This window comes from Ursus americanus, chromosome 25, assembly GCF_024610735.1.
Source record: "Ursus americanus isolate L20-20 chromosome 25, mUrsAme1.1.p, whole genome shotgun sequence".
Lineage (NCBI taxonomy): Eukaryota > Metazoa > Chordata > Mammalia > Carnivora > Ursidae > Ursus > Ursus americanus.
Window position 1 is genome coordinate 4,940,128 of NC_142151.1, and position 19,537 is coordinate 4,959,664.

The 19,537-nt window shown below is 47.9% G+C and overlaps 1 protein-coding gene across 5 annotated transcripts in view; it reads right to left on the bottom strand.

Annotated features, from left to right (window-relative positions):
- Nucleotides 1-13,876, bottom strand: part of DDX11 (DEAD/H-box helicase 11) — a 34,313-nt gene extending 20,437 nt beyond the window's left edge. Inside the window, exons 1-7 of one of the 5 annotated variants that reach the window (XM_045781071.2) lie at nucleotides 13,746-13,876; nucleotides 11,319-11,403; nucleotides 9,771-9,957; nucleotides 9,380-9,527; nucleotides 3,136-3,384; nucleotides 2,584-2,670; nucleotides 2,133-2,290 (exon numbers count right to left, since the gene is read on the bottom strand). In XM_045781071.2, coding sequence (XP_045637027.2) covers nucleotides 2,133-2,290; nucleotides 2,584-2,670; nucleotides 3,136-3,384; nucleotides 9,380-9,523 — 638 coding nt within the window. In that variant the 5' untranslated portion in view covers nucleotides 9,524-9,527; nucleotides 9,771-9,957; nucleotides 11,319-11,403; nucleotides 13,746-13,876. Of the gene's footprint in view, nucleotides 1-2,132; nucleotides 2,291-2,583; nucleotides 2,671-3,135; nucleotides 3,385-9,379; nucleotides 9,528-9,770; nucleotides 9,958-11,318; nucleotides 11,404-13,698 lie in introns of those variants that run through there. The other 4 variants (XM_045781073.2, XM_045781072.2, XM_045781074.2 and 1 more) reach the window with 4 other exon arrangements.
- Nucleotides 13,877-19,537: the final 5,661 nt, after the last annotated feature.

A 19,537-nucleotide genomic window follows, 5' to 3' on the forward strand; every position in this document is an offset into this window, starting at 1 on the left:
TGGCAAGAACGTGGAGAAAAGGAAATCTGTGCCCTGTGGGCAGGAACGTAAATTGGTGCGGCCACTCTGGAAAACAGCATGGACGTTCCTCAGAAATTAAAAATATTAAGTAGCATATAATCCAGCAAGCCCACTTCTGGGCATATATCTGAAGGAAACGAAACCCGTATCCCAAGGAGACCCCTGTACCTTTCTGTTCGTGGCAGCAACTAATGAAAACAACCAAAGTATCCACTGACAGATGAATGGATAAAGAACATGTCTCTGCCTCTCTCTCTCTCTCTCTCTCTCTCTCATGCACACACACACACACACACACACACACACACACACTGAAATAGCCACAAAAAGGAAGGCAATTCCGCCATTTGTGACAATACAGATGACCCCTGACAGCATTACAGTAAGTGATGTAAGTCAGAGAAGGACAAATTCTGTGTCATCTCATCTGCGGAATCTAAAAAACCAGACTCCTAGAAACACAGAGTAGACTGCTAGGGGCTGAGAAGTGAGGTGAAGGCAGTCAAAGGGTAGAGATCATCAGAACTATCATTAACAAGACCATACTGTGTACTTAGAGATGCCCGGAGAGCACATCTTTAAAGAAATAGGTTCAAGTAACCTCATCAGAGTGATGATTTTGCAATGCACACGCGTACCAAACCATCATGGTGTGCATCTTAAACTCACACAATGTCACATCCCAATTACATCTCAATAAAGCCGAAGGGAAAAAAAGAAAAGTCAGGGCAGCTGCGACACTGAGCTCTTTGGGTGAAGTTAGAAGGTGCACTGCAGACAGGCTGTGAAGGTTTTCTCCATCACGAGTCAACAGAAGGTTTCAGACCCTGCAGTTACACTCTACACACATGGTGACCACAGTGTCAATGACAACGTCGGACACATGGGACCTGGAGTCACCTTTAGAGGAGCAAGAGACACCCCTTCCAAGCTAGGAGCCCAAGAGGAATGACCTCTAGGGGCACTGCCACCTTGGGAGAGAGCCGCTGATGTAAAAATGACCTAATGCCCTTCCTAATGCCCAAACCCGATCAGGTCACTCCTCTGCTTACAACCTCCCGCAGCCCCGAGACACAGGGCAAGACACCAGACCTCTCGGTGGAACTACAAGGCCCAAACAAACTGACAACTGCCTCTTCGTTCCCTCTCTTCCTCGTTCGCTCTTAGCCCCTGGGCCTTCTCTGTGTCCCTCGAACCCACCAAACCTGCGCCCCTTTCTAGACCAGGGCACCGGCAGGCCTCTGACTAGACCTCTCCTACCAGGTCTTCCATGGCTCTTTCTCGCTCCTTCATCACCTCCTCAGAGGCCTCTCCTGGCTTCACCTAGACATGCGACCCCACACTCTACCCACTGCACCCGGTTTCACTTTCCTCATGAGCAAATGCGCTCATTTCATGAAGCTACCACCTGCGCGTCTGTCCCACCCCACCCCCAACCACATGCAAGCTCTCCAAGGGCAGGGGGCATGCCCGGCGTACTTGGCATCGGGAACCACGCCGCACTAGAGCAGACCCTCAAAGGTCATCTGCGCCACTAAAGCATGAATGAAAAAGGAGATCCCACGAGGGGCGGCGTGACCTCCGAATAGCCTCGCTGTCATCTTGAGTGTCTTCTACTCCACCCAGCAGCTTACTGCTCACAAATCAGCAACCCAGGCCGAAGCCAGACGGTGGAAAGAACAACTCAGGCTAAGGATACGTTGATGGTTTCCGTCCTCAAGCTCCCACGCTGCAGCCTGGGAGCAAAGAGCACGTGACCTGGAGCCGGCCCGGCTGGGTGCAAGTCCCTGCTCCTCGGCCTCCTGGCCGTGCGGCCTCGGCTAAGGCACAGCCCCGTGCCGGGTGTGACGGGGAGACACAAACCTCGCGAGGGTAGCAGAGGTCATACCCACGCAGCCAGGGCCGGCAGAGGGAAGGGCTGGCCACCGCGGTCACCAGCAGTGACGCACGCTCACGAGGAGCCTGGCTGAGAGCTGCGGCAGGGGGCTGGCACTCACCCCTCCGGAGGCCTCGCGAGGCACAAAGCAGCTGCCTCTCTTCGGGCACAGGAGCTGCCGCCGTGGGAGCCCCACGTGGGCGGGGGCGGGGGTGAAGGAGAGGCGCCATCTTACCCACTAGCCGCTCCCTTCTCCTCGTCGCTCTCATACTCGGCGAGGACCAGCTCCTCCTCCCCACATGCCAGCTGCTCTCGTGGCTCGGCCTCTGCTCCCGCCGCTAGCATCTCCCTGCTGAGGCGGAGGAGACGCTCCATTTCCTCTTCCTCCCGTCTCTGTGTGGGAGCGTCACAAGCGGGAAAGGGAAAGAAACCTCAGTACGGCCCCCCCCAACCGAGTTTGCCTCCGAGTGGCTACCACTGAGGACAACGCACACGCCACCGCCACGGGCCTCGCTTTCCTACCGGAGTCCACACCCCGTATCGATAGCTCAGCTCAAGCTGCAGCTACTCGGTGATGAGAACTTAGCCAGCGGGGGTCGGGGCCGGAAGGCCTGGCCACTCCCCCACCGAGCGACACCGTAAGGCCCCCGCAGCGCGACCTCTGCCGCCCCAGCAGAGACGCTCACCGCGCGCCTGGCGGCATACTTGAGCTGCGCGTTGTGCCGGATCTGCTGCAGGCGCTCCTCTCGCTTCTTCCTCCGGACCTGCTCCTCCTGGAGGGTAAAGTAGCCAGAAAGGAAACTCCTGCAGGAAGTCCCAAACCACGCCCTTCTTAAAGAGTCTGGGGCTCAGCCCAAGGCCTCGGCACCTGGGGCAGGGCGGGGCGGCTCTCCCCTCCGTGGCCAACACTCCAGGGGCGGCAGCATCCCTGACCCTCCCTCCCAAAGCCACATACTCTCAATCAAATTCATTCCCTTAATGGAATTCGCAGCCACGGAACTGTGTTACCAATGGCAACAGTGAGGCGCCTTTCCCAGGTGGGTAATGAATGGAACTGTCCACCCTCTGTCTAGAGGCCTGTTGACATCAGCTTTAAAAAGACAGCACGGGCGCAGCACCACTGGCTCAAGAAGGCACCGAGGAGGCAAAGGACACGCTAACTCCCAGAACCAACCCCAAAGTACCAGCCAAGCCCTGTTTCCTGGATGGTTCCCACCTCCCGTCACCCCAGAGCTTACCTTCAGTCGGTCCACCAGGTCCCTTTCTTCTTTCTTCTGCACAAACTGAGTCACCCAGTCAGGCTCTCCCGCAGGCCTCGGGGTGTCTGGGGTCTCTTTGCAGGAGGATGAGAGAGACAGGGGCTGCTCCGTCCCGTCACTTAAGGGGATAGTTCCAGTTTCAAGGAGACGTGCCTCTTCTTGATGCTTCTTCTGCTCAAAGTCACGGAGCCAGGAAAGGGCCCCACAAATAAGACTTAAAGATTTTCCCTACAGGAAGAAAAAGGTCTTCAAAAACGAGAACAAAAAAACAAAGCTTTCCAAATGACGTTTCCCATTTTAATAAAGCCTTCGAGGAAGGTCTAACTTTAAATATTAGAAGGCACTTTAAGACCAACCTGGGAAAGGACAGGAAGAGAATTAGCAAAAGGATAGCCAGGAAAAATAGAAAAAAAGAAGAAATAAAAATAAAGTTCTTGCTTTAATTATAGAGCTCACTGTTCCTAAAATAATTTAATGTGGCTTATCAGGTTACATATAAGTACTGCAAGTTAACATAATTAGAAGCTGAGGAATTAGATAAAAGCTCCAAAAAAGAATTAAGGCCAAAAAATACATGGCTTGAAATCCTATATACTAAGGGGGAGCCACATTTGGCTCTATGCTTTAATGCAGCCCATGTGCAGACAGACCATGATCAGTCCCGTGAGTCCCAGGCTTCAAAAAATTTTTAAAGCAAACTAATTGCTCTGGAGAACACAATTCTTAATTTAAAGACCAGAATATTCCCTGTGGGCCACTGCTGCGGGTTCAGTTGTGTCCCCCCTCAAATTCGTCTGTAAGTCCTAACCCTGAGTGTCTCAGAATGTGACCTTATTTGGAAATAGTGTCACTGCAGATGTGTTTAATTAAGAAAGAGGGGGGCCCTGATCCAGTAAGACTGGTGTCCTTACACAAAGGGGAAATTGGGCCACCGAGGCACCGCCAGAGGAAAGGCGATGCGGTAAGACAGAAGAGGATGGCCACCTACCAGCCGAGAGGGCCGGAACGGCGTCTCCTCTTGCGGCCCTCAGACAGAACCCTCCCTGCTGACACCCTGAGTCTGCACTTATGGCCTCCTGAGCTGTGAAGAGTAAGCTTCTGTGGTTTAGGCCCCCAGCTTGCGGAACTCTGTAACAGCAGTGGGAGCACTAACACAATCCTTCTGGAAGGCCGCTGTGTGGGTTCCCTAAGGCCGCTGCTGCTGGGGTCCAAAGGGCAGTTCAGTGCAGACAAGTCTCTGCAGCAGCCAACATGTTCTGGTCAGGCAGTCAGCTCTCCGAGCCTGCTTAACCCAGGGGGACCTCAGAGTATCCAGATAGGTCCTGAACCTAACATGGGCTTGAACGACCCATATGTAAAACGCACAGTCTTCAGAGCTGGGGAAGAGCGGGGCATACCAGCTAAGGCTTCAGACTCTGGCCTTCCTGGCCCAATACTGGCTCTTCCACTCACCAGCTCTGTGACGTGAGGCTAACCTCTCTAGGTTTGTTGGCTCCACACATGCAAAAATGAGAAGTTAAAAAAAAAACAAGAAAAAAAAAGGAGGCAGGAAGTGTGTGTGTGTGTGTGAGACAGAGAGAGAGAGAGAGAGAGAGAGAGAGAGAGAGAGAGAATCTTCCTCAGAATTGCCGCAAGCAGTAAGTTCATACCCATAAAAGCTAATACCTACACCAGGATCAGAACAATACCCGATACATAAGTGAGCAACAGGAGCTAGCTTTTTTTTTTTTTTTTTTTTTTGCTATTTTTAAGTAATAGCAGTAGGATTATTACGTCCTGGAATAAGAACCTATTTCATGAAATTCTTAAAAGGCCCTATGACAGAATGGCACTTCTGAACAATGAATAGATGACATATCTTTGGAAAAGCCCCCTATATGCCACTTCTCTCAGCTTCTGATAAATACAGAATGGCAAAAACTTCCGAACAGCACTCCCCAGCACCCTCCACTGGGAAGTGAGCTGAGGAAGTTCCTAAGGGAACGTCAAAGTTACCTTCCAGCAACAACTGTGAACACACTCTATCACAAAGACAAAGGAAAACTGAGGCCCACAATCCTATATCTTCTAGTAAGACAACAAAAATTTAAATTGGAAAATGTTAAAAGCATGTATGACCAAATGCTCACCTCGGTTAGGAAATAAATTTAATAAAGTACCCACAACACACCCGGCTTTGAACAATGTTACTTCGTGGGGTACCATCCAAGACATCACGGTTATAAAATTTATGCCTGGTTAGTTCACGCGTTCTAAACACCCACACTGTAGCAAGCACTGGGCTTGACGCTGTGAAGGAGAGTTCTCTAGAAAATGCCCACAGGTGCAAACTTACACGAACCACGGGGCATCACATTTCCCTGTGAAGCATGGGCTCCAGGTGGAGAGGTCAGCACAGTGTGGCAGACTCATGAAAGGCTAGAAAGGGGACACGGACAAGTGAAGCAGGCATCATCAGGAGTTAAGCCGGGAGCTTGGCCACCAAGGCAGAGGTCCAGCAGGGGAGGCACCACGTGTAACGGTATGGCACCCGTGTGAGCAGTGGGGCGCCAACAACAGGAGGCAGGGCTTACTAGAGGCAGGATTTAGACAATGTCAGAATGGGACGGTAACTGAAGTCACAACAAGGACAGGAGGCCCTGGAACCATCATTAAGAAAGGGCTGGGCAGAGGAACAGGATGCATGGAACGGGCAGAGGGCTGAGATGGGGACCTGAGCCTTCAGGTTAAACGGCAGAATGAACACGTGCTCTGTGTTCTTTTCTGAAACATGCTAAAATTACATCAAAGGAATAAAAGAACCTTAAACCCACAGAAACAAAGAAAGTGGAAGAAGGGAAAGTAACAGGTTTTAGGAGATGGGAAGCAGAGAACCAAAACTGAGAGGAGTAAAGGATGCTAAGCCTAAGTGCCTGCGAGATCTCCCCCGATCCCTCCTCAGAAACCCCAAAATTGCCAAGGACGTCCCCTCCCTGCAGAAGACAGGACGTGTACCCTCTGGAGGAGCTGAATCAGGAGGGCTCTGGAGATGGCGAGTCGAGTGAGCGGTGGGGAAGAGGGCTGGACTCAAAGCAGGACACTAAGTGAAAGACCATGCACCCGAAGCCGCTTCCCCAGGACACCCTCAAGAATACTGGCCATCAGGCTGGGACCAGAAGGTAAGAGTTTAAAGGAGCCTTCTCTGGAAAAACTGGATGGCTCGAGAGAAATCACACAGACACTGGTCACTGGAGGCCCCACCAGAGAGGCTAGCCCATCAGTCCACAGCCAGCCTGCACCACGGCCTGTCGGTCAGCCCTGTGGTGGCTTTTTCTTGAACACCAACAGAAGACAGCCAAGGATCACCAGACATTTGAGGAAAGCCTCTCAACAAAACACAGAACCCAAACTGGGGGAGGGAGGAGGATGGACGATGAGATGACGCAGGGTGGAAGAAATTCAAAAATGCTACTTTAACTGACATCCTCAGAAAGATATTATTTCCATGAAACAAGAACAGGATGCTATTTTTAAGAAGCAGGGGATACGAACAAGTTCTTAAATATTAAAGATAGGATAACAGAAATAAGCTGAATAGAAAGACTGGACAACACAGTCAAAGGAATCTTGAAGAAGTAGAACTCAAAGCAAAACAAAACAAAAACAAACCAATACGCCCAAAGAGGCAATTAGAAGAACAGAAAATTACGGGATTAAGCAGGAGGTCCAAAACTCAAAGAATGGAAGTACCAGGAAGATTATCAAGTGTGTGAAAACATCTCAGAATGGAAAGATAGAAGCCTCCAGATGCAAAGTGCCCACCAAGAGGCCAACACAAAGAACTAAACACACTCATCGAACCGATCAACACGAGATTTCAGAAGACAAAGGAGAGAGGACAGCCTGAAACTCTGGAGGGTAGGGTGGATCGGTCACCCAGGACTGCGGTGCAGGCTGCACTGGACCTCCCAGTAGCAACAATGGAAAGCAGAAGGTAGAGGGAGCACCTGTGAGGGAAAAGCATTCTGCAGGGAGAATGATCTACCCAACCAACGAATCACTACCAATCAAGTGAGAAGGCACGTTCATACATTTTCAGACCAGTGAAGTCTCAGAATCTTACCTCCCATACAATCCTTCAGGAACGTTCTCTACCAAAACAAAGAAGTGAACCAAGAAGATATGGAATCCGAGAAACAGAGAATCCAACACAGAAAAGAACACACACAACAACATGGAAGAATCCCCAAGATATTATGCTGGCTGAATAAAAGCAGCTAGTCACAAAACAGTACTTACCGGAAGATTCCATTTTCCTGACATTTAGAAAGACAGAACGCATCTACAGAGATGGAAAGTGATCACTGACTGGCTGGGCCGGGCTGGGGTGTGAGGGGAGAACAGCAGCCAAGGTTACGACAAACTTCCTGGGCTGCTGGACGTGTTTTGCATCTTCATCGTGGTGGTGTCCACATGGGGGTTTCCATCTGTCAACACTCGCTGACATGGATTTAAAAGGGGTATGTTCTATTACTTGTCAATATAAAGTTGATTTTTTTTTTTTTTTTTTGAGAGAAGGGAAATCCCTAGTACAACGGCTGTGAATTAGGTCTTAGGAGTAAACGAAGAACTTAGAGAAGGAAGTCTCCAGGGTAAAACAGCGTTAGTAATTATTATAGGGTGAATTATGTCCCCCCACAAATTCGTAAGTTGAAGCCCTAACCCCCATGGGACTGCATTGGAGAAAGGGCCTTCAAGGAGGGGATTATGGTTAAATGAGGTCCTAAGGATAGAGCCCTGATCTGATAAAACTGCTGTCCTCATAAAAGGGGGAGAGACACCAAAGATCTCTCTACCATGTGAGGACACAGTGAGAAGGGGGCCCCCTACAAGCCAGGAAGAGACCCCTGCCAGAAGCCAGAGGCTGCCCAAACCTTGCACTTCCCAGCCTCCCAAACTGAGAAGTAGACGTCTGTCATCTGAGCCACCCAGTCTGTGGTATTTTCTCATGGCAGCCTGAGCAGCCGGACTAAGCGGTCATTTTCTGGATGGAGTATCATACGGAGAGGCCCCTGGATGGCGTGAGAAAGTGCTGTAGGTATGTTAAAAACTAGACCAACTTTAAAAGGCAATTATCAACTCTGGGAAAACAAAAATTATTCAGGAAGAAAACCTGTAATCAGAGCATACTGACTTAGCAGAGGCTAAAATTTTCCATCTAACTACACCAGGAGGATGGGGCGAGGAAGGAAAAGGAGCTGGCAGGAGAGCAACATCTTAGCTATCACAAGAGGAAGGCACAATGACTGAAATGAATAAATCAAAATACAGCACCAAGCTTACAATTTCAGATATGCTCTGCAAGTATATTTCTTAGGAACCAGGTAAAAGAATTAAAAAAGTACCTGCCCAAAGAACAAGTTTGAGAAATTTAACTTTTTAAATGACATGCATTATTCTTTATTAAATTTTTTATATGACTTTAAACAAAGGACAGGGATTTGTTCAAGGACACTAACTGCTGCAGAGAGGTCAAATAAAGACTTGAAACACCCAAATCTACTAATGAGGAAGTCGCGGCTGATACTAAAAGCCATCTCAGGGGATGGGTAGGGGAAGAAGGCCCGGTGCACTGGGTTATGAGCCTCCTGTGCGCGGAACTTCCTAAGTTCTGCAGGATGACAGGGGCACGGAGGACCTCCAGGAGGTTGCGACCTGGCTGAGGGACCTTCGCATCAATACACACGCTCATTATCACATAGTACTTTCTAAACGAGAGGCAGGGACTGCTCGCTGCAGCCCTAATCCTCCTCCTGGCCACTCCGTTAGTAAATCCCTCTGTCATTCCACTCCTGGAAGGAAACTCCCAGGGGCCTTTGGCTGGATCTCTCCAGCACTCAGTAACCTCGTTCCCGAAGACTAAACCAGTATGTTTAATCTGTGAAAAAGCCACGGTAATTTGTTTCTCAACATCAAAGCATTTGTGTTCCCAGAACAATTTGGAAAGCTTTGGTGCTTTAGGTCTCGGTTTCTAGAGGCACTCCAATTCTCCTCTGTCTTCAGCCTAACAGTTCTCAGACCCTGGGGCTGCGTTTCACATGTAATAGAGGAAGTGGCTATTACTCAGAAAGATAAACCAAGGGAACAACTTCAGCCATGAAAATTTCTGCCTAGGTTAACAACATGCTAGGTGGCTTCTGCGGTGTCGTAAGGACCCTCTTGGCCCCTGACAATATATACTTACAGTGCCAGTCGGACTCTCAAATATTCCAATCTTGCCAGCCTCCAACACCTGATAGAGCTCTGCCATGAAGTCCTTCTGGATGGAATAGGGTGTGAAGGGAAAAGGGAAGTGGATACCACCAACCTCCTGGGTTTTATTAGCCATGGTCCTAGGGGGGGAAAAAAAGGCTTGAAATCTAGAACAGTTCCTAAGAGCAGTCTCAACACTAGTTAGGGAATGTCTCCTCAGGTTGTACGCTTTTTTGCAAGCAGAGACCATGTTCCCCCCATGGTGCACGTCCTCATGAAGCCGTGCCCACATCCCACAACCCATCTAATGACGTGTATCAGACATGGCCACGCGGAACGCAGCCCGGCACAGTCCCGAAACAGAAACCGCCCTGCCATTTTACCTGGGATGCCTCTGCTTCTCGGACACCCTTCTAATGCCTCCAGGAAAGGCGTGGACACTTCCTCGAGGACCTGTGCCCCTGAGGTCAGGGACGGTGCTCCTGACTAGCTGTGCCGCACGGTTCTGCACATGCCCGCAGCACGGCCTTCACCTGGCAACGTGGCCTCACTTAATCCTGCTGCCGAGACCTGTAAAATCATGACACACGGGCAGAGAATCACCAGCACAGTTCTCTATGTGGCACAGGTGCACACGTACATCCGTGTTTCACCGGGATCTCTAGTGTGCTTCTTCGTTCGTCCTAGCCTCCACTGCTGGTATAAGCAGAGCCTCCTCCTAGAGCCTTCCCAGCCTCAAGAAATAAGAGCTTTCTGTCTAGCTGCAGACTGGGACTAAGGCCCGGCTGGAATTCCAGAGCTCCCCAGTACTGAGACCACAGCATTTCTCTTACCTTGCCAGGCCAAGGTCTAAGAAGAACTTCTCAGCTCCATATTTCATCTTTTTTCCCGTCTTCTGAACCAAATTTCCCTGAGATAGCTTCTCCATACCCTTTCTTCCTTTAGATTTTTTTCTAATCTCTATTTTAAGTAGGCTCCATGCAACGTGGGGCTTGAACTCATAACCCTGAGATCAAGAGTCACATGCTCTACAGGCTGAGCCAGCCAGGCACCCCAATCCTTTCTTCCTTTCATCAGGAAGGACTGACTCTCCCACCCTGGTTCTCACACTCTCTTTGGAAGTCACTGCTCCAAAGTATCTGGCAGGCCCATCTCTTCTAAGAAGTACTAATCAATGTGAAATCCACTTACAATCCTGCTACTACTGGCTTCGGTAAGACCAGTGACAGTGTCAACACATTTATGAAGGGGAAGGCAGTTGCCATGATGTTCTTCCAGTTATAGTTTAGGGGCACCTAACAGGATGAGAGAGGTGAAAGAACTACAAGAAGGGTGACTCTTAAAAACTAGGACCATTCAGTACTGAGAGGGACACACAGAATCAAAACAAACAAAAACGAAAACAAAAAAACAAAAACAAAAAACAAACCAGGAAGAAAAGAGGAAGGAATCTAACAAATTTTGATCACCTAGTATGTGTTAAACACTCTACAGGCCTTTTTACTATTATTACCCCAGTTAACCTGTACAACACTATAAGGATACAGTTGTTGGGTATTCATGCTTCCAGACACTAAATAATTTTCAAAGGCAGAGTTAACAAGAGGAAAACCAAGGATCCACACCAAGGTCCATATGGCTCTCTTTTAGTCAGATTCATCTGGCAAGAGATAACCAGCAGAAGCAGAAGGGACACCTAATGAAAATATACATATTGAGAAATTATGTGAAATCTGCGAAAACCTAGGGCAGAAGCCACTGACAGAGTGGGATTTCTTTCAGACTAGAACTACAAAGTAATCCAGATCCTAGGAGCGCTCCTAGAACTTCCCCAGCAAGTCAATACCCACAGCCTGTCCTCCTGCTGCTCAGTCGCATGCCAGATGGAGCCACTGGCTGACCTCCTTTGCTTACTCACAGCTTCCGCTTACCCGAAACTTTGGCTGGCACAGGGCCTCTTTGGCGCCCTCTACCTTTGAGCTTCAGAAGGGGAAATTCTTTTCACATTTCTTGATTCTAAAATCCCAAGAGAAAAATCTAATCAGCATTGCCTCTCCTTTTAAACTAGATCATTGGTCAGCCTACAGACTGCTGTAGGTGACGTACCCAGCCTGATTTTTTGTACTTGCTGTCCACCACCCCCTTCCACCCCTGCCTGGGAAATGATGGACATTTAGGACTCGGTCTTTTCAGAGAAGCCTCCCCCTCTATTTGGCCACCCTATACGGGTCAAATATCACTCCCTATTCAAACACACATACACCACCCAGCTTGAAGTCACTCTTTTGTCTCATTACCCTGTATTTAATTTCTTCATAGCTCTTAGCACTAGCTGAACTTATTTTATTTATAATCCTTTCCCACAAGAATATACATGGCATAAAAGGAGGAACTTTGTCTGTCCTGTTCTTCCCTGCCCCCAGCACCAGAATAGGTACTTTGGCACCGAGCTGGCATTCAAATAAATTTTGATGAATGAATAGCCAGCTGGACATGGTGGCTCTAGGGAGAGGTTTCTGTTCTTCAGAGGTGTGGGCAGAGGTCCCACGACTAAAATACCTAGTCCAAGGTCCAGTTCTTTAATGGTTTCAAACTGTTTTCACATAACCTCACAGCAACCCTGTGTGATACTTTTATTAGCTTTATTTTATAGATGAAAACACAGATTCAGAAAGGTTGAGACTTGCTCACTCAGCAAGTGCTTGAACCCCCATCTGCCAGACCTCCAAGCCCTTGGGTTTTACAGTTCATCCCTCTTCCTCCCACCAGGGCAAGCCGACTGAAAAGAAAGACTCGGTTACTAAACTTCAGAATGACAACATGAAACAATACAGAAGAAAAGTAATCATTATTTCACTTCCCTGTGGGTGGTAATTATGGATCTCATTATTCCAGAAGCAGCACAAGCTAAATCACAAGTTAAAGAAGCATTTGCATAAATGCTTGAATAATGGATTCACTAAGTGCTATTAAGGACATTTGGTGTAATTTTTCTCACCTCTTCGGGTTGGCTGTGTGGTGGACAACCACGAACCCACACACAAGTTCCCCCTAGAATTCCCCACCAGTGCTAAGGCACACACCATATGCTTATTAAATGAGATTAAATACATGAAAGCATCTCAGGTACATATTAGTTCTGAAAGTTCATTTTCTTCAGTTTTCAATCATCACTCATTATTTACTTGTGTATAAACTACTGCTAGACTGAATTGTGTCCCCCACCCCCAAATTCACTTGTTAAAGGCCTACCAATATAGACTGTATTTGAAGATAGGGCTTTTAGTAGGAAACTGAGGTTAAACGAAGCCTTAAGAGTGGGGTCCTAATCCTTATGAGGACGGATGGCCTTAGAAGAAGGGGAGAGAGGGAACTCTCTCTCCACACCATGTGAGGATGAAGAAGAAGGGGGCCGTCTGCAAATCAGGCATAGAGCTCTCACAAGGAACCAAATACACCAGCACCTTAGACTTCCCAGACTCTGCAACCACGAGAAAACAAATTTGTTAAGCCCCCAGTCTAAGGTACTTTGTTATGGTAGCCCTGAGACAACTCCGAGCCAGCAAATATCATGCTGTTACGTTCCTTAAATATTTCAACTTCGCACACCTCGGAGACAACACAGCACTTAAAGAAGCAAAGCTTCCCCACCTGCTGCTAATCCAGAACCACAACTTGGTGCACAACTGCAATGCTCCAAGATCAGGAGAGCCAGCCCGGCCCGCAACTCCCCACATTCTCCATCTTCGGAGCTCTCACACTATGTAAGAACAACCTGCTACTTAGTAGTATTTATTTCCATTTTTATGACACCTCTTCCAACAATCTGGTCAATTCCATTCATCCCTGTCCTTTAGACTGAACCCTACTCCACCTTGAGTCCCTGACGGGCAGTAGAGCAGAGCTATTTACAGTATAGAAACTGGGCTCCGCTGGCCAAGTCTGGGATCCCAGCTTATGTTAATATCCCTAAGCCTCGGTCTCCTCATCTGTAAAAGAGAAACGTGTAACAGCACTTATTCACAGCGTTGTAGTGATCACTCAATATGGTAACTTATGAAAAGCGCCCTAGCACAGCCAGGCTAAACCGAACCCCCTGGACGCATGGTACCAGTTCTCACTTCTAAGCGGAGATCCAGAACCACCGCAGCTCCCACCCTCATTGGTCTGCCCTTCCCCCTCGCACTGGTTTCTAGCCTGCCAATCACACGTTGGTCCCGCCCCTCCGGCTCCAGAACCTTTTCCCGCTCCCGACTCGCCCTGCCCCTCTGAACAAGAGCCCGCCGTATTTGCGTTTCCACCGGCGTCTACCCGCGCTCCTGTCGCTTCGCCTCGTCCTCACGCGACACGGCGCTCACCCACTTCGCCGACGGGACTGCTTCGCTGAAGCCAGGCGGACGAAGAGGCCGAGCAGAGGGTCGCGGAATTTCAAATCGCGGCGCACCTCCGTCAACGTCAGCCCCCGGGAGGAGCGTGCTGCGTTGCCACGCCCCCGTGCCACTGCGCCTGAGCACCCTGGAAGTCGGAGGGGCGGAGCGGGGCGCTTCGCCTTTTGTGCCACTGCGCTTGCGTGGCGAGTTCGGGGTTGGGCTCTTTCTGGCGCTGGAAACTCGTCTTGACAGAAGCCTAGAGGGCTGGGGTCGGGGTTCTGGGCTTTCTCCCTCTGCCCTCCTGCCAGGTGCAGGATGTTTCAGTGATCCTCCTCCGATTGGCGCCAAATGTACTTCGTTCAGCAGTCACTTGACTTGATCGAATTGGCCAATATTGACCAAACACCCGAAGGACGAGATGCTGTAGCCAAGAATCAGGAAACCCGTATTCTGTTCCCGGCTCTTGTCAGGCCTTACGAGTGAACCTCAGTTATTTTACCTCCAAAATGGACGGCATCCGCCCTGCTCACCTCGACAGGGTGGTGCAGGGTCTTGGATATCTTAAAGTCGTGTAAATTAAAGCACTCTAGAAGACAAGTTTAGGTTATTGTTTCCACTGAGTGCCAGGCACTACCCTGAGGGGACAAGGAAGATAATGCACCAGCTTTGCCATCAGGGAGCACACCTTCTAATTAGAACAAACATGTCACCTTCACCTCTCTGGACGTGGGTTCTCCTTTGTTCAATCTGGGGAATAAGACTATATCTGATTCCTACCAACTTTCTGAAAGTAAGTCCAGTGTGTGTTTTTTCCAGCACCACCGCACTGAACTCATTTCTGACACTATCTGGAGATAGCATTAGATCCTACAGGTTAAGGGCTCAGTCCTACAAGACTGCTCCTGCCCCCACTTCAGACACCAATTGCAGGTCTAGGTTTTTACCTGTGTTTCTGACCCACGAGGCTATAGATGATGGGAGGTTCCCGTGACCCCACTCGCAGTCGGATTAATTTGCTGTGGAGGCTCAGGGAAACATTTTGCTTACTAGGTCGCCAATTTATTATAAAAGGCTAAAACTCAGGGACAGATGAAAAAGATGCATAGGGCAAGGTATATGGGAAGCTTCCATGCCTTCTCTAGCTGTTCCACTCTCCCAGAACCTGCATGCATTCACCAAATAGAAGATCTCTGAACCCACTACTTTTGCGGTTTTATGGAAGTTTCATTACGCAGGCATGATCGATTAAATCATTAGCCATTGGTGATTTGAACTCTTATCTCCAGGCCCTCTGCCTTCCCAGGAAGTATGGGGGTGGGACTAAAGTTCCAACCTTCTAATCTCTTACTTGGTTCCCCTGGCAACCAACCCCCATCCTTAGGTTACCTAGGAGCCTTCCAAAAATCCCTATATTAATCTAACGAACACCTCCATCAATCTCAGGAAATTCCAAGGATTTCAGGAGTTCTGTGCTAGGAATGGGGACAAATACCAAATATATATTTATTACCGCAATATCACAGAATGATTCTAAGAAATGATAAAGGAGGCATTTTATACTAAATGCTCCCCCTGGAATGACATAGGTAATTGGTGTGATTTCCCAGCAGGATCAAGGGATGTTAGGGACAGTTTGCTGGAATTTGAAGGAAAGACTTTCAGGGAGAGAAACCAGTGTTAAAAACTGCATAAAAGCTTGGGGGTGGGAGTTTACAAAAGGTGATTCTGATGTCGGAAAGAACGTTAGGGTTCACAGACAGCCAAGAAAGAATTCTTGACACATCTTTGGTGCAAAAGGTGGTTTTATTAAAGCGCAGGGACAGGACCTATGGGCAGAAAGAGCTGTACCCGAGTCATGAGGAGTGGCCCATTATAGACTTTCAAGTTGGGAGGGGGGATGGAATAGCGTAAGTCTCTAAGGAATTGTGGAAGCAAGGTTTCCAGGACCTTGAGGGGGCTAGCTATTGTTGGGAAAAGGTCATTTATTATCGTCTAATAAAACCTTAGTCTTGAGACCCCTCAGATGTATATGAATGGGCCATATGCTTGGGGGATGATTGCCAACACATATCTGGGGGGGGGGAGCGAAAGATAAAGTTTCCAAAAGAATTTTTATATGTTAAAGAAGGTTCACAGGATCCTTGGGGGAGGGGGCTAGCATTGCCTTTTGCCCTTAGCAAAGTGTCAACATGGAGGCAGCTGAGTCCCTAGAGGAATTCCACTGTGCCTGTTTCAAGGACTTGTCAATGGGCTGTAGGGAGTAAGGAAATGTAATTTTTCCTTCTGCCTTTGTTTCCCACATCAATTCCAGGGTCAGTTTTTTGTGAGTACTTCCGACTACCAGTAACTGGGGTAGTTAGAAGACAATAAGAAAGTAACACCCTCCAGGTTCTTGAAATGTGGTCCACCAAAATCCCAAAAAGGTCTGTGATGCCTTGGTTTTAACTTTAAAGTTGATGTAATGTGGCACTCTACTCTATAGCATGTTTTAGCAAAAAAAAAAAAAAAAAAAGTTTTAGAGTAACTGACATCTGGTAAACTTGATACTTCAAGGAGATAATGCTCACTAGGTTTTGGCCCTCTTGTTTCAAAGGTCCCTCTCACTCCTCTCCACACACACACACTCCTAGGGTATGAAGCCTCTGATTGAAGAAGCACCACTGAAGGAATAGGAGAGGACAAGACAGGAAGGTTAAGTCAGGGTCTGGTTGCAGAAGACTTTAAACAGCAAGATAATACATTCAGACTTCATACTTGTTCAAAACAAAACAAAATTCAACCAAGTATATTTGAAGATCTAATTGGCTTTTTAAACAATTCATGAATCGGGCAGCACCCCTTCTAGGAAGCAGAGAGGAGCTCCATAGAGTTTAATAAAAGAAAGGTTTTTAAAGACAAAGAAAGCATTAAAAAGGAAGAAAGGAATCTGTTAGCGAAGAATGAATTGTTTAGGTAAGGTTGCCCCCACTTCCCCGACCCCAAAGGGAGCGAAAGGGGTCTATCAGTAAATTTCCTGGTCATTGATCAGAAAATTCTGTGTTGGCTGGTTAAAGTTTACATTCCTGGGGGTTCAAACTGCAGTTAGGTTAAGCATTGATTCTTGGTTTATTGATTAGGCCTAAGCGACAGCATTTCGGGCCTGTGGTTTCCTTTTTAACATACTGTAAGCAATTTGCAAATCACTGAAATGTTTTTGAATGGAGGGGCGAAATTGAAAAAGCAATGTCTTGGACACATGAAGCCAGAAACAATGGGAAAGTGATGCCAGCAAACCTCTCACTCCTCTCCACACACACACACGCCTCTCACTCCTCTCCACACACAAACCGAGCACTGGGACTCAGAGGGGGGTCCCGCTGGACCAGCCATGAGGGCCCCTGGCTGCGCACAGGATAGAAACCAAATGTGAGCCAAGCAGGAGGTGAAAGCCGAGTTGACTGGAGATATTGAAAGAGTGCAGGTACAGACAAAATGTCTGGAAGACTCAGAAAGTAAAGGAGAGTCTTGTCTATATTTGGGGTCTGGGGTTCTTATTGAGGAGATTGGTCTGGAGTACGTGTCCTCTCAGGCATCCAGGATCCAGTTAGAACAAAGATGAGGGCCCAGGTGTTATTCCTTGGAGCCAGGGAGACTTGGTGTCGAGATGTCTAGTGCCCATGGTCTGGAACACACATAGGATGGCTTCTTCCGGTCATGCGCACCTAGTCCTTCCTTAGATGTTAATTATTCTGAAGAAATTATTAACTCCTTGTCCCTTCCAAAGGAGGACCTACATTATTTGCACTATAAGGCATGTGTAAAGTGGGGGTGCAGGTCCTAGCAAGGATAGAAGCAGGAGAAGAAGCGAAAAGCAGATTTGTATGAAGTCCTTCCGTTTCCCTATCTCAAAGGGTGTTCTGGAGGGGAGAGAGGCCAGAAGCAAGCAAACAAGCCAGGTTATGCAGCAGACCCAACCGTGCAATAGGGACTCGGACTTCAAGAGCGGCAGCAATAGGAACGGAGAGGATGGAGGCAGTTACCACGAGGCTATGAACCTGCAGGTGACCCTCTAGCCTCCCCTCGTCCCCGCCCCACGGATCATCTATAAGATAGACACTCCTAACATTAGACCCTGGGCTTTGTCCCAGGGGTGCAATCAGGACTGTTAGACCTATGTGGACCACCCCTGCATTTCTTATTAAACAGCCTCAGGCAGTACCATTCATTGGATTAACTCAAGACCTTCTTAACAAACTCCTCGCTAAACTCAAGGCCAGGGAGAAAAAGTTTTCTACTCATATACAAATATGCTTTCTATAAGTCCACAGTGAGAGCTGATGTGATTTGATTTTGGGGTCTGGGAGAAAACAGTCACAAAAGAATTCTTGAGACGGTTTCAGTGCAAAAAAGGTGGTTTATGAAAGCACGGGGACAGGACCCGTGGGCAGAAAAGCTGCACTAGAGTTGTGAGGAACGATGGATTATATACTTTTAAATTGACGAGTGGGGGTTGCTGGGTAGAGACAAAAGAAGTCTCCAAAAGGATTTTCATATGTTAGAGAAGATTTACGGGATCCTGGAGGCCTAGCTATTGTCTAGCTAGGGTAGTTTTTCCCTCTAGCAAGGCATTAACATCAAGAAAGTTGGAAGTTGGGGCACCTGGGTGGCTCAGTCGGTTAAGCGGCTGCCTTCAGTTCAGGTCATGATCCCAGAGTCCTGGGATCAAGCCCCACATCGGGCTTCCCGGTTGTTCTCTCTCTCCCTCTGCTGCTGCTCTGCCTACTTGTGCTCTCTGTCAAGTAAATAAATAAAATCTTAAAAAAAAAAAGTTAGGAGTTGCTGGAGGAATGTCAGATTCTGCCTGTATCAAATATTTGTCAATGGGCTGCAAGTTAGAAGGAAATTTAATTGTATCTATATTTCCTTTTGCCTATGTTCTCCACATTAAGAGCTACATAGGCCCATTATATATTCCTCTTTGCCTCTGCTGATAATAATCTCAAAACTAAATGTGCGTTGTTTTACTTTTTCATTGGCCAGTGTTTTATTTTATTTATTTATTTGAGAGAGAGAGAGCGCGCGCATGCGCGAACGCTCAAGCTCACACGCCCACACACGCAAGTAGGGGGAGGGGCAGAGAAAGACAGAAAATCTCAAGCAGACTCTCTGTTGAACTGAGCCTGATGCAGGCTTGATCTCAGGACCCGTGAGATCATGACCTGAGCTGAAACCAAAAGTCAGACACAACCGACTGAGCCACCCAGGAGCCCCCCATTGGCCAGTGTTTTTTGATACTTATTTTTCTGTTATCATTTCTTCTTCATAATTTTAAGTCTATGCTCTAGTAGTCAGACCATCTGGGGATCCAGTGTTAACAATCTTGGTGAGCCTGGCAAGCTGTTTAAGGCCCCTAGGCCTCAGTTTTCTCAGTTATAAAATGGAGGTAATAGCAGGACCAACCTTAAAGGACTCTTCTGAAATAAGTGAGATCTTCTTGGCAACATTGAGGGCTTAGCTCCTGGCATGCCATATTATAAAAGCTCAACAAAGGTTAGTACTATATGAACTGGGTTTGGTTTTAGTAATCTTATGCTTTTATTGTAAGTTTTCTTAGCTCCCCTTTAGCTATAGCTGTGATATAAATCTAACAATAAATAAATAAAATCTAATAATAAATAAAGTTGGGTCCTAACTGTGAATCAAATTCTGAGATTCAGGCCTTTGGCAATTGGAAGAGCAGAAATGAGGAGGTCAGGAGGGATAATGCATTTTGAAGGGGGATAGGAATATTCTATCTTTGA